The sequence below is a fragment of the Schistocerca piceifrons genome, chromosome 5, assembly GCF_021461385.2.
Source record: "Schistocerca piceifrons isolate TAMUIC-IGC-003096 chromosome 5, iqSchPice1.1, whole genome shotgun sequence".
In the NCBI taxonomy this organism is placed as follows: Eukaryota; Metazoa; Arthropoda; class Insecta; order Orthoptera; family Acrididae; genus Schistocerca; species Schistocerca piceifrons.
In genome coordinates, this window is record NC_060142.1 from 107,148,405 (window position 1) to 107,163,305 (window position 14,901).

The following is a 14,901-nucleotide window of genomic DNA, read 5'->3' on the forward strand; positions in this document are numbered from 1 at the left end:
ATTTGCCTAAACTGGTGAAGGAAAGTTCTGGAACGTTTCTGCTGAAAGGAAACAGCTGATATCGTTCCTGTGCTATCACTGATAAATACCACCACCACAACTGGCTTGTAGCTGGCAACGATTACGCACGTTTCCTACAGACATTGATAGCGGTCGTGAAGGGACCCAGCGAAACCAATGATGCACGCCCACTGAGCCACACGTTCAGTAGGGAGTACTTTTCTAAAGTTTATTCTGTTTCTCCACTATGTGGAACTTCAAAATGACATTTTTCTGCTTACTTTTGTTGATATCAGGTAGGATTATCTCTATAAATCTGAATTTTTATGTTTCACATTTTTAATGTCACTGTAGCCTCACATTATTGGCATATAATACATTTTTTGAGAATATTTCTTCCCTATTTCATAGCTCATTGGCTACCCTCGATGTAATCGTAATGATATAATTTTAGACTTTCGATAAAAAAGGTATCATTCCTAATGTTATTAACAACATTAAAAGATTGCATACACTATTGAAGTATTCGTTTTGTAAATTTAAACTTGTACCTATTGAACTATGCATACCATTTAGGAATCAGAGGAGTCTTAAAAAGTATTAAGTAAATAATAATTATCAATCGTTTGTGATACAATTAGTCTTATATATTTCCTATCAAAATTAGTGCTTGGAGCATGACGCGTTCTCAAACTCAGTAATCACTTACACCAAAAGTAGCAATTTTTGAATTTGGCCCCCTCTTAGATAAATTTCTGTGAACGTTCATGGACATTATCACTGTTTTAAAATATGCTATTTCTTTTTGTTACAACAATGATAGCTAAGAAACTGACGGAGTAGTTTGTTCACAGCGAGCATCTAAAGCAACTAGATGTTCAATTTGTAGGTGATGATTTTTCATTGTTTTAGTAATGGCCTGAGCCAACGACAGTGCCTCGAATCCCTTCATTCTACTTTCTTAAGCCATCAACTGCGGTGCAAGATTTCAGTCAGTGTGGTATTTGGCTGGTGGTGGTGTCAGTGTGGTCTTCCATCTAAACGTTAAGTTTTAGCATACCAGACAGCATACGTAAATAAAGAACATAAACATCTGCACTTCCTCTTCAAACCAATTAACTTAAAATGAAATAATAACCAAAAAATAAACAAATACTCGCCCCACAATAATAAAATAATAAATGGTTCTAAGGGTGCACTAAGAACATACAATTGCCCTTAACCCAAACTGCGTGTATACATACACTATGTGATCAAAATTTCCGGACACCTGGATGAAAATGACAAGTTAGTAGCGCCCTCCATCGGTAATGCTAAAATTCAGAATGGTATTGGCCCACACTTAGCCTTGATAACAGCTTCGACTCTCGCAGGCATACGTTCAATCAGGTGCTGGGAGGTTTCTTGGGGAATGGCAGCCCATTCTTCACGGAGTGCTGCACTGAGGAGAGGTATCGATGTCGGTCAGTGAGGCGTGGCACGAAGTCGGCGTTCCAAAACATCCGAAAGGTGTTCTATAGGATTCAGGTCAGGACTATGTGCAGGCTAGTCCATTACAGAGATGTTATTATCATGTAACCACTCCGCCATAAGCCGTGCATTATGAATAGGTGCTCGATCGTGTAGAAAGATACAATCCCCATCCCCGAATTGCTCTTCAACACTGAGAAGCAAGAAGGTGCTTAAAACATCAATATAGGCTTTTGCTGTGATAGTGCAACGCTAAACAACAAGGGGTGCAAGCCCCCTCCATCAAAAACACGACCACACCATAACACCACCGCCTCCGAATTTTATTGTTGGCACTACACCCGCTGACAGATGACGTTCACCGGGGATTCGTCATACCCACATCCAGCCATCGGATCGCCACATTGTGTACCGTGATTCGTCAGTCCACACGACGTTTTTCCATTGTTCAATCGTCCCATGTTTACGCTCCTTACACCAAGCGAGGGGTCGTTTAGCATATACTGGCGTGATGTGTGGCTTATGAGCAGCCGCTCGACCATGAAATCCAGGTTTTCTCACCTCCCAGCTAACTGTCACAGTACTTGCAGTGGATCCTGATACAGTTTGCGTGAATTCCTGTGCGATGGTCTGGATAGGCGTCTGCCTATTACACATTACGACCCTCTTCAACTGTCGGCGGCCTCTGTCAGTCAACAGAGGAGGTCGGGCCGTACGCTTTTGTGCTGACCGTGTCCCATCACATTTATCAGAAAATGCAACACCCAACTGGAGCCAAGACTTTAACCACGCACTTGACAGAGAATACATATAAATAACACACTCTATAGTGACACAACAAGCTAACATACAATAAAGCACAACTGGCGACTGAACTACAAGGTTTACATGTGTGACAGAATTAACCCACACCATGACCTGACTGTGCCTTTTGGTTCTGTTTCAGTTACAATACAATCAGAATGCAACCCAATCTCGTCATACCTTTCCAAATGAAGCACCTCTATGTAAGCACAGCTCCATCAATGTAGGCAAAACGCGCTCCCCGTTTGTTTTCACAATTCAGATCCTTGTCTCACACACTAATGCTAGCACACATGCAGTTGTAGACACATTCAGTGGCATAAGTCACTCTTACACCTCACTTTAGAATAGTCATAAGGGAAACTGTTTTCCACAATTCGTTCCTAGCTTCCAGAAGCCACATCATCAGGATGTATGGTGGTAACACCATCTGCTGTCCAAGCCAAACAACGTCTGTGTGAGAGACAGCCACACCACATGCCGATCGTTGCTTTCCCATGGTTCAGCGCCACCTCTCCCAGTCTCTGACTCCACAGCACTGTAGTGCTCCTCCAGGGCCCACATCGTTTCGCTTACATAAACCAACTCCCAATTCCACAGCAGCATCGTCAGGTGAAAAGTGTGGCCCACTGCTTCGACAGCCACTCTGATAATACAGGCAACCATGGCTGACGTGCCATGCCAGGCCTAGTATTAAACGTGAGACTTGTCCGCCCCTGAAGCTGGCTCAAGTTGGTGTGGCTGCTGCCGCATCATATTACCAACTCTAAGTCCAGCTCCTATCGCCTGCTAACGCCCAGCCTCCAGCCATCTGCCCAATCTCCACTGCTCGGTGGCTAACTCTCAGGCAGCGATTCGGGAAGATAACAGTCCGACGACCCACCATGCACGGCCCATTGCCACACTCAGCGTCTAGTCCTCCACTACCCATGGGACTGTGAGCCAGCTTCTGGTTGTTGCATGCCTTAGAGTAGTACTTCCCACAGCCCAATCACTGTGGCACGCCGCCACAGCAAAGCTCAGCATGACGCTGCAAACGCCAATTGGGCGACATACGCACTTCCTGGTGTGATTTGAGTGCCGGACGTGTGCCGGAGCGAGTTGTTGGATGGAAGGAGGGCGAGTCGGGAATTTCATTTCACAGCACACAACATCAGAAAGACTGGTTTGCTGAATTTCGTCATTCTAGTGCCTCTGTTGATGACGAATTTCGGAAAGACCAAAATCGGCTGTTGTTCCAAAAAACTTCGATGCTGTGTGCAACACAAGACAAACAGGGTGAAACCTTACAACCCACGACAAGGAACATATGAATGCCCTTCGACTCAAAAAATCACTAATGAAGAAATTAAATCAATGCAGAACTCTCTCTTCCACAATTTTCAGGACATCCTGGTACCACATTACATTTCGCTACCGCCTTTATCCCGCATTGTGCGCATTGTCGGCAGGGTTAAGTACGGAATTGGCATGTTAAATTTTAAGGGGTGGCTGGATGCCCTTCCTGCCGTCACCCCATACCCCCCCCCCCCCCCCCCCCCGGGAAGGAAGTAGTGTACCCCAGCTGTCTGCGTCTAGTGTACAGCGTGAAATAGTGTGAACGTGTGTCTAATGTCTGCGAGTCGTGTAACTGAGGCTCGACGTGGGGACCAGCCTGGTATTCACCTTGGAGGATGTGGAAAACCGGCTAAAAACCACATCCAGGCTGGCCAGCACACCGGCCGTCGTCGTTAATCCACCGGGCGGATTCGATCCGGGGCCGCCGCGTCTACCCGAGTCCAGGAAGAAGCCCGTTAGCGCAATAAGACACATTCATCCTCCTGCGTAAATTATATTCTCTTAGTCATTTAACAACTATGGCTGTCTGTAACTCATTACCTCTTTAGTTACATAGTAAATGACCATCTTCTGTCTGCCATTGCTTACAAATAGATTTGTTTTTGGTGCGGATCTGCATTGAGCAAAACACAGTTTTTACTTTCTTTTCATTTCCAATCTGAAGTTTCAGCATGATAACTGGGGTCTTTTCTTATCTTCCTACAAAACAGTAAAAATGCTTTTTACGACTTGTACCTACATAAATTTGAATGTTTAAGACAGTATCTACATATCTGAGAAACAAACTTTTGTATATATACCAGGTTACCACATGCTGTGGAGTTCTTGGAATTTTATGTTATTTCATGAAATTGTTTTGTTTCACCATTTGTCATCTGTAATCTTATAGAAATTAATGTAGAACAGTTATTTACTTCGAAATTTTACGACTGGGCACGTTGTGGTTATGCCTACCACTAACTAATATTATGTGGAAGATTGAGTGAGTGTGTGTGTGTGTGTGTGTGTGTGTGTGTGTGTGTGTGTATTTGTTTGTTTGTTTTTGGAAAGGAAATTTGAGGTGTTAATGAGTTGGTGTTGTCTGATAGTTCGTTAAGAGCAGACAACAAAGTTCCACTACAGGGAAATGCATATTCATCATTATTTGTTTCCGTTCATTTATGACCCTGCATTTGATTACTTTCTTCAGTTATTAGTTTTAGCGGGTGGCTGTTGCAGAATTTGAGAATTTTAAAGTCTTTGTTGATTTTTGTTGGGCTGCAGAATGACAGCTGTTACTTTATACTGCTCTTCTGGGTTCTGTGTACCTGGTATTAAAGTTTCTGCTTGTCTGTGTTATACAAATCGATTTCAACTCCTGGCACGTCAGTTGGTAAATACCAAATGTGTTGTGATTGTCTGTGCTTGTGTTTGTTGCACATCAGTTTCTCGGTAGTGACTTGTCTGCCCTATAGGCTATTTTTAGCCCTTGCTTTTTGAATATGTTGCTTATTCTATGGACTGTTTTGTTGTTATGAGAGTATACCATTTGCTTGTTGTTATGGGTGTTTCTTCTTCATGTGTGCTTGTGTGTGTGTGTGTGTGTGTGTGTGTGTGTGTGTGTGTGTGTGAGTGAGTGCGAGTTTGTGTTCCGTATGTCTGCTTTTGTAAGCTAGTGATAGGTTGTTTTTGTGTGCTTGGTGTCACTTTTATTATTTTTTTTAGTTTTGTGATTAAATTTCTCTATGGTGTTTATGTCTATCCATTCTCCATAGCTATTTGCTTGAGTGTCAGAAATTAATTTTCGTTGTTGCCTTCACTGGGTGGAGTTTTGTTAAGTCTGTGTAGCGTATACTGGAAACTGCCTAGTTTGTGTGCAGTCCAACGATTAGAGTATTTGTGTATGGCTGTGTTGGTGGTGGTGACTTTCCTGAATATGTAAAATTGGTGTCCGTTGTTGTCTCTGTGTATTGTGCGGTCAAGGAAATTTAACATTTTGTCATTTTCTGTTTCTATGGTGAATTTTATTGTTGGGCGAACTGTGTTTATATCACTGCGGAGTTGTTGGAAGTGACTGGATGTTTCATCTAGAACGCATATGTCATCCACATACTAATAGCCATACAGTATCCTATATTGTTTGGGTCTTACTGTTGTTTCAATTACTTTGTTTTCAATGTGACTGAGGAAGATGTTGGCTAGGAGACAACTGATCAGTAGATGAGTGGAACTGATTGCCAAATGAGAAACAGTTTTTCTATGTGATTAGTTTTAGAATGCTAGCTATTTCTTTTATGTGTGGTTTGAGAATGACTTTCTGATGTTCTAATTGTTGTTTGATGATGTTGATGGTCTGAATGGTGGAAATATTCGTGTCCATGGATGTGATGTTGAATGATGTAAGTATGGCTGTTGTGGGTTTGTTGATTTCTTTGTTTTTATTTTTGTACCAGCTCTTTGGTGTTGCGTATGCTTCTGTTGTTTGTGTATACATAATGTTTCTATCAGTATGGGTATTTTTCTCCGGTTAGCTGATATGTGAGTGCGCCTCTGAAGTTTACCACTGGATGAATCGGAATGTGCTTCTTGTGGAGCTTTTGTATGCTGTTTGGTGTAGGTGCCTAGTGGTTCTTCTGTATTACCCATTTCACTTAGTTATGTGAATATGTGCGAGAAATTTTTAAGAGTGCTAGTGCATTTTTCTGGTATCTTTGTATTCGGTAACTAGCTGACTTTGTTATGTTGTTGTCTTCTACAAACTTTAAGGTTTTGTTTTTGACATGAAACACAGCCCAACAAACATCAACATTCTCAAATCAAATGCAGCAGCAGCCCCACTAAAACTAATAATTGAAGAAAATTATCAAGTACAAAAATATTGAAGGAAAACAAGTAATAAATGAATATACAGTTCTCTGCGATGGAATTCGATTCTCTGCCCTCAAAGAATTATCGCACACCACCAATTCATAAATATCCCACATTATCGTTTCCACAAACACACGTACATGCAATCATCTACATAGTATTAGTTAATAGTAGGCATAGCCATAACATGCCAAGTCGTAATATTTCGAAGTAAATAACTGTTCTACATTAAGTTCTATATGGTTACAGATGACAAATTGTGAAACAAAAGTACTGCATTAAATAACATGAGAACACAAGAAGGTAACAAGGTACATAGACAAAATTTTATCTGTTTTTCATATATATGTAAATACTGTTTCAAAGACTCAAATTTACATGTGTATAAGTAGAAAAAAGTATTTTTCTGTTGTATAGAAAGATAGCAAAAGATCTACTGATAATGCTGAAACTTTAGCGAAACATGTCTGGGAAATAAAAATCAAAACTTTGTTTTCCTCAAGACGGATCCTCTCCAAAAACAAATCTACATGTTAAATATTTAACTCTCTTAGTCATTCGACAACCATGACATGCTGTAAGCCATTCACTTTTCAATTACTTAGTAAATATTTCACTCTGTGTTTTCGTGTGTTGTGTACCCTCATATAATGCCTCTTGCAGTTAGCAAGATTCACTTAAATTTATTATTGTAGTTGTAAATATTTATTCTGTAATACAGCGTATCTCAGACAAACACCATGCTGCAGCAAAATGTTATATCTATTTTACACACATCTTTGTTTTTACATTCAATCTTTATATTCTGTGAATAAGTGTGAAACTACGTGCAGCTAAATACTGTATATATTTGTATATATATCTGGCAATGTTCATTGTGGGAAAGGATTTGCTATGGATACAATGATGCAGTGCACTGTAAGTACCGCAAACGTAACAAAATTTCTGTTTCATAAACGTTTCATTACCGATTACTAAATTTCCGTCATTTCGCCAGCACCATCGTCATAGCGTCCTGCTTCACTCGGTCCTCGGCATAATGTTATTGTAGCATCTCCACCTAATGATGAGCTTGCATTGACTCAAAAACTAGCTAATGGTAAAACAGATCTTATCAAAAATACAAAAACCTACTTGTTGCACATTTATACCCAGATAAATCACCAATTTGTGTGCAACGTGACTGAAGAGCATCGGCGTGTAGCATGAGTGGCAAGTTTGGCGAAAAGAAACATCAAATTTATGCCTCATTGCTCGTATTCAACTGATTTATACCCTAATAAATTCTTGGTGTTCTCTTCATCGAAACAAAAAAATTCGTCGAGAACGATTTCCACCGCCTCGAAAAGCTGTATCGTGTTTTCAAAACCATCAAAGGGTATAAAATCTTCCCGGAATTGATTCGAACGTAAGTAAATATGAAAAAATTTATAAGAAAATATTTTGACAAATAACAAAACGGTATGTACCAAAATACATTACCCTTTCATAAATTTATAAAAGCAAGCCAACCTTCATAATATGCAACGAAATGGGCGCAAACAGACATTTCTACGCGCCTACAAAAGTTTAAATAAGGTCAGAGTAGCATTTTTCGTTATGCCTGTTGAATAAACCCTTGCACTGCATTGACCTCGAAATGGACGGTGCGTAAAACCTACCAGCCTTCCCCCTTCCGTTGTAAATTTGTAAGGAGCGACCACAAAAGTTTCATTTTGAGGTCATTGCTGTAGTGTCTACGCAACGCAGCGAGACTACTAGGTGGGTATATACACAACTAGCCATTAAAATTGCAACACCAAGAAGAAATGCAGATGATAAACCGGTATTCATTGGACAGACATATTATACTAGAACTGACATGTGATTACATTTTCACGTAGTTTGGGTGCATTGATCCTGAGAAATCAGTACCCAGAACAACCACCTCTGGCCGTAATAACGGCCTTGATACGCCTGGGCATTGAGTCAAACAGGTCTTGGATGGCGTGTACAGGTACAGCTACCCATGCAGCTTCAACACGATACCACAGTTCATCAAGAGTAGTGACTGGCGTATTGTGACGAGCCAGTTGCTCGGCAACCATTGACCAGACGTTTTCAATTGGTGAGAGATCTGGAGAATGTGCTGTCAGGGCGGCAGTCGAACATTTTCTGTATCCAGAAAGGCCCGTACAGGACCTGCAACACGCAGTCGTGCATTATCCTCCTGAAATGTAGAGATTCGCCGGCAGCAGTGGCCGAGCGGCTCTAGGCGCTACAGTCTGGAACCGCGCGACCGCTGCGGTCGCAGGTTCGAATCCTGCCTCGGGCATGGATGTGTGTCATGTCCTTAGCTTAGTTAGCTTTAAGTAGTTCTAAGTTCTAGGGGACTGATAACCTCAGAAGTTAAGTCCCATAGTGCTCAGAGCCATTTGAACCATTTTGTAGGGTTTCGCTGGGATCAAATTAAGGGTAGAACCACGGGTCGTAACACATCTGAAATGTAACGTCCACTGTTCAAAGTGCAGTCAATGGGAACAAGAGATGACCGAGACGTGTAACCAATGGCACCCCATACCATCACGCCGGGAGATACGCCAGTATGGCGATGACGAATACACGCTTCCAATGAGCGTTCACCGCGATGTCGCCAAACACGGATGCGTCCATCATGAGGCTGTAAATAGAACCTGGATTCATCCGAAAAAATGACGTTTGCCACTCGTGCACCCAGGTTCGTCGTTGAGTACACCATCGCAGGCGCTCCTGTCTGTGATGCAGCGTCAAGGGTAACCGCAGCCATGGTCTCCGAGCTTATAGTCCATGCTGCTGCAAACGTCGCCGAACTGTTCGTGGAGATGGTTGTCGCCTTGCAAACGTCCCCATCTGTTGACTCAGGGATCGAGAAGTGGCTGCACGATCCGTTACAGCCATGCGGATAAGATGCCTGTCGTCTATACTGCTAGTAATACGGGGTCGTTGGGATCCAGCACGGCGTTCCGTATTACCCTCCTGAACCCACCGATTCCATATTCTGCTAACACTCATTGGATCTCGACCAACGCGAGCAGCAATTTCGCGATACGATAAACCGCAATCGCGATAGGCTACAATCCGACCTTTATGAAAGTCGGAAACGTGATGGTACGTATTTCTTCTCCTTACACGAGGCATCACAACAACGTTTCACCAGGCAACGCCGGTCAACTGCTGTTTGTGTATGAGAAATCGGTTGGAAACTTCCCTCATGTAAGCACGTTGTAGGTGTCGCCACCGGCGCCAACCTTGTGTGAATGCTCTGAAAAGCTAATCATCTGCATACCATAACATCCTCTTCCTGTCGGTTAAATTTCGCGTCTGTAGCACGTCATCTTCGTGGTGTAGCAATTTTAATGGCCAGTAATGTATCTGTGACGTGACCCACATGTGGATTAAACACTTTCTGCGCACACCAGTTAACATAAACTGTTTGTTGAAAAAAATCGTTGTTGATTCAGATGCCAGACGTTGCGCATCAAACCCCAATGTAGGCGTTATGCAACTGCTCTTCAAAGTACTGAGTAGAGGTGGTTTTAGCAATACATTACAATTCAAGCAGCCACCCTTATTGATCTTTAAATTTCGACATTAGAGATAAGATTACGTCTCAGAAAACCAACTTCATCTTTGCATATGAATTATGTGTGAAAAACATATGCGATCATTTTCTGTTAAACCAAAAAAATTGTTACTCCTTTGTTCTTCAGCGTCGGAGATATAACGTTGAATCATTCCTGTAACTTGCATTCTCTATTAAATAATAATGCTGCTTCAGTTATTTCCTCCTTATTTTGGTAGAATAATATGAATTTTACTGTGTGTACTTTTTTATCTGTAAATTAATTGGAAATAATTTGCCCGGTGACACGAAGATCGGGCGGCATAAGCGAGTATCGTCTTCCCATTTCAACATCTGTAAATCGAATCTGCAATCAATGTTTCAAACGAGATCCTACTGTGATTGTAATCATTATTATTATTAGTAGTAGTAGTAGTAGTAGTGGTAGCAGTAGAATTACTAGGCAAAACTAACTCAGGGTTTTCTAATGCATAATGGTCATTAAAAACGTGTTACGAATATTTCCTGTACGAGTTTTATTTTGCCTACCGCGTGCACATACACTGAAGAGCCAAAGAAACTGGTGCACCTGCCTAATATCGTGTAGGGCCCCCGCGAGCACGCAGAAGTGCCACAACAAGACGTGGCACGGACTCGACTAACGTCTGAAGTAGTGCTGCAGGGAGCTGAGACCATGAATCCTGCATGGCTGTCCATAAACCCTTAAGAGTACGAGGAGGTGGAGATCTCTTCTGAACGGCACGTTGCAAGTCATCTCAGATATGCTCGATAATGTTCATGTGTGGGGAGTCTGGTAGCCAGCGGAAGTATTTAAACTCAGAAGAGTGTTCCTGGAGCCACTCTGTAGCAATTCCGTCGGAATGCGCAATGGGTATGAATGGATGCAGGTGATCAGACAGGATGCTTATGTATATGTCACTTGTCAGAGTCGTATGTAGACGTATCAGGGGCCCTATATCGCTTCAACTGCACACGCCCAACAGCATTACAGAGCCTCCACCAGCTTGAACAGTCCCCTGCTGACATGCAGGCTCCATGGATTCATGAAGTTGCTTCCATACTCGTACACGTCCATCCGCTCGATAGAATTTGAAACGAGACTCGTCCGACCAGCCAACATATCTCCCGTCATCTACAGTCCAATGTCGGTGTTGACGGGCCCAGGCGAGGCGTAAAGCTTTGTGTTGTGCAGTAATTAAGAGTACACGAGTGGGCCTTCGGCTCCAAAAGCCCAAATCGATGATGTTTCATTGAATGGTTCACACGCTGACACTTGTTGATGGGTCAGCAGCAATCTGCGGAAGGGTTGCACTTCTGTCACGCTGAACGGTTCTCTTCAGTCGTCGTTGGTCCCGTTCTTGCAGGACCTTTTTCCGGCCGCAGCAATGTCACAGATATCATTTTTTACCGCATTCCTGATATTCACGGTACACGCGTGAAATGGTCGTACGGGCAAATCCCCACTTCATCGATACCTCGGCGATGCTGTGTCCCATCGCTCTTGCGCTGACTTTAACACCACGTTCAGACTTACCTAAATCTTGATAACCTGCCGTTGTAACAGCATAACCGATTTGACAATTTAATGAACGTATTTATTTTAGTCTTCCTCATGCCACTATACTTACACATTTTTTACTGGTTATTAGTTTTTACAGAGGAATTAGTCTGTGGAATAGAGGGGGTTATCTATTGGAAATGATTTTTCAGTGGAATAGAAGGGGTTGTCTATTGGAAATGATTATAGTTAGATTTGAAACTTGCTTTGCTACCTGTCAGACATTTTATGAAATGAGGCAAGTGAACAAAATTTTTGATGCTACTGTTGAACTCCTTTCTTATTCACAGACAGCTTTAACAAAGGGTAATTAAGATAATTTTTCCCTCTAGTGTTATACGTATGGATATCACTGTTCTTCTTAAATTGTTGTGGATCATTTATTACGAATGTCATTAGCGAATATGTGCATTGTGACGGGCCTTGAACAGGTACCTCTCGTATATGACGTCCGTGTGCGAGTACCATACATGATTCTTACTGCTCGTCTTTGTGCAAACAATAATTTTTTTTCTAAGTGATGAATTATCCGAGAAGATTATTCCGTAAGACATTACTGAGTAAAAATTTGTCAGGAGATTAATTCGTTTGTTTCCAAGATTAGCAGTTGCACGAAGAGCCAGTATAGCTGAACTCGAACTGGAAGAAGGATATTACTGAGCTTCTCAAACAATGAAGTTTTCTTCAATATCTAGACCAAAAAATTTAGAGCAATCTCCCCTGTTTACTGACTCCTGCTCATGTACTACATTAATTGCTGGTGTGAGCTCGTTTGTTGTACAGAATTCAATATAATCTCTCTCTCTCTCTCTCTCTCTCTCTCTCTCCCTCCCTCCCTCCCTCCCTCCCTCCCTCCCTCCCTCCCTCCCTCTCTCTCACTCTTTTTTTACAAAATTTACAGACAGTCCATTTTCTGAGAGCCACTTAATAATTTTTTGGCGTTATCCCGCTTTTATCTGCCTAAAGAAGAGTCGGTATTCGATACACCGACCGGCTATTTTGTCCAATTTTTTCTGCATTTCCTTACGGTAGTCCAACAACGACCATGCTAAAAATCAGCCAACATTCTGATACTGCTGATCATACCAAATAAATTGTTTCTGTATATCGGAACGTTAGAGTGCCAGCGCGCGTGCACGTGACAAACGGTAGATTGTAAGAAAATGAAACTCCTACAGCCGGTCTTAAGATGTCATTTATTGTGTAGCTACCAGTCTCGCTGCTTCAATGCACCATCTTCAGAGGCCTTAGTTGATGGCAGAGGGGTTATCACGACCCATATTTATGATGCAACAGTGGCCAACAACTGGATTACGCAGACTGTAACTGTGATGTCGTCTCTCCAACCATCAACTCTTTAAGCTGAATCGCCGAAACGTATCTTCACAATAAATGACAACATAAGGAGGGCTACAGCTGTTTCATTTGCTTACAATAGTGAACAGTGCAACGGCCTTGCCGCAGTGGATGTAGAGGTTCCCGTGAAATCACTGAAGTTAAGCGCTGTCGGACGTGGTCGGCACTTGGATGGTTGACCATCCAGACCGCCATGCGCTTTTGCCATTTTTCGGGGTGCACTCAGCCTCGTGATGCCAATTGAGGAGCTTCTCGACCGAATAGTAGAGGCTTCGTGCAAGAATACCATCATAACGACCGGGAGAGCAGTGTGCTGATCCCCACGCCCCTCCTATCCGCATCCTTCTCTGAGGATGACACGGCGGTCGGATGGTCCCGGTAGGCCACTCGTGGCCTGAAGACGGAATGTACAGTAGTGAACGGTCGTAGTCTTCCAGACCTCCAGCCACAAGGATGGACATACAAACATAGGGCAGAGTAGCTTGGCCCCTGCTGAAACTCACACGTAGAGCAGGGCGGGCCTCCTCTCGTCGCCCTCGGGGTCGAGGTCTGGCGGCAGCAGCAGCCGCACCTGGGCGCGCAGGCCGCCCTCCAGCTCCACCCAGTCGTCCAGCCGCTGGGGCAGCAGCTTGTGGGACAGCATCTTACGCAGCGCGGTGTTGCTGTGCTCCCGTCGCGAGATGCCTGTCACACACAGACGTAAACTAAATTCCTTTATTATACGGTTGGTTTTCAGCTTGCGACACACGACTTCTTGGTCGTTAGCACCGATATTGTCTTTCTGTCATGCGAGGATGGTTAAATACATAGAGGTGACAAAAGTCATGCGATACCTCCTAATATACTGTCAGATCTCCTTTTTCCCGCCGTAGTACAGCGACTCTACGTGGCACAGACTCATACAAGTCCCCTACAGAAATACGTAACCATTCTGCCTCTGTACCCCTCCATAATCGCGAAAGTGGGGTGCGACGTGTAGACAACCTCCAAGATGGTGCACCCCGGGCAACGGACTGCGACAGAAGGACGGCAGAAAGTCTACAGAAATGGCGGCCGAACTAGATCATTGATCTCTCACGGCCACACGCAGCGACAAAACAAGAAAAAGAAGAATGCTATCACCGAGAATGGCTCTTCTGAGAGCCAACAGACTAAAGATATTGGACCCATCGTCCATGTTCTGCAAATTAATGAAGAAGGCCTGACAAGGGATAAATGTGACTACATGTCATAAAATCGACATCGTAGCACTCCAAGAAACTCATCAAGTGCAGGAGCGCATAACAGGATGCACCATTCCAGGCTACAGGATGGTCGTAGCACTGCCAACGCACATTCATGGATCCGCTCTGTATCTTGGTGACAACATTGCTGGGTACAAAGAAGTGATATGCAAAGAAATTAATGACATAGAAATAATTGCTATTGAACTAAATGGAATGACCATAGCAGCCGTTTACAAGCCCCCACAAAGTAAATGGCCAACACCAGCTTTACCAGTACTGCCCAACCCCTGCGTGTATGTGGGGGATTTTAATAGCCGTCACACTCTCTGGGGGGTATGGCAACGTCGACGAAACCGGAGAAACTCTGTCTGAGTGGATTGAAGCACAAGACATGTACGTGATATATGATGCCAAGGACCCTAAGACATTCCAATCAGCCAGATGGCAAACAGATACCAATCCTGATCTCTGCATTGTGTTCACTGATCAGAATAGAGTCCCACTATACCATACAGAAAGAGTCCTGAAACACTTTCCAAAGAGCCAACATCGTCCCACCATACTTAACATAGGCCTCCAAATCCCAGTAGCAAAATCTATCAATAAACCGCGATGGAACTTTAAGAAAGCTAATTGGGCAAAATATGCTCAAGACGTTGATCAAAATTTGCGCTGGATTAGCCCAAAGCAAGAAAACTATA

The 14,901-nt window shown here is 43.1% G+C and overlaps 1 protein-coding gene across 1 annotated transcript in view; it reads right to left on the reverse strand.

Moving 5' to 3' along the window:
- The window catches only part of LOC124798209 (venom dipeptidyl peptidase 4-like), a 301,929-nt gene that overhangs the window by 60,882 nt on the left and 226,146 nt on the right, over positions 1–14,901 (reverse strand). Inside the window, exon 12 of the mRNA XM_047261512.1 lies at positions 13,478–13,658. Coding sequence (XP_047117468.1) covers positions 13,478–13,658 — 181 coding nt within the window. The remainder of the gene's footprint in view (positions 1–13,477; positions 13,659–14,901) is intronic.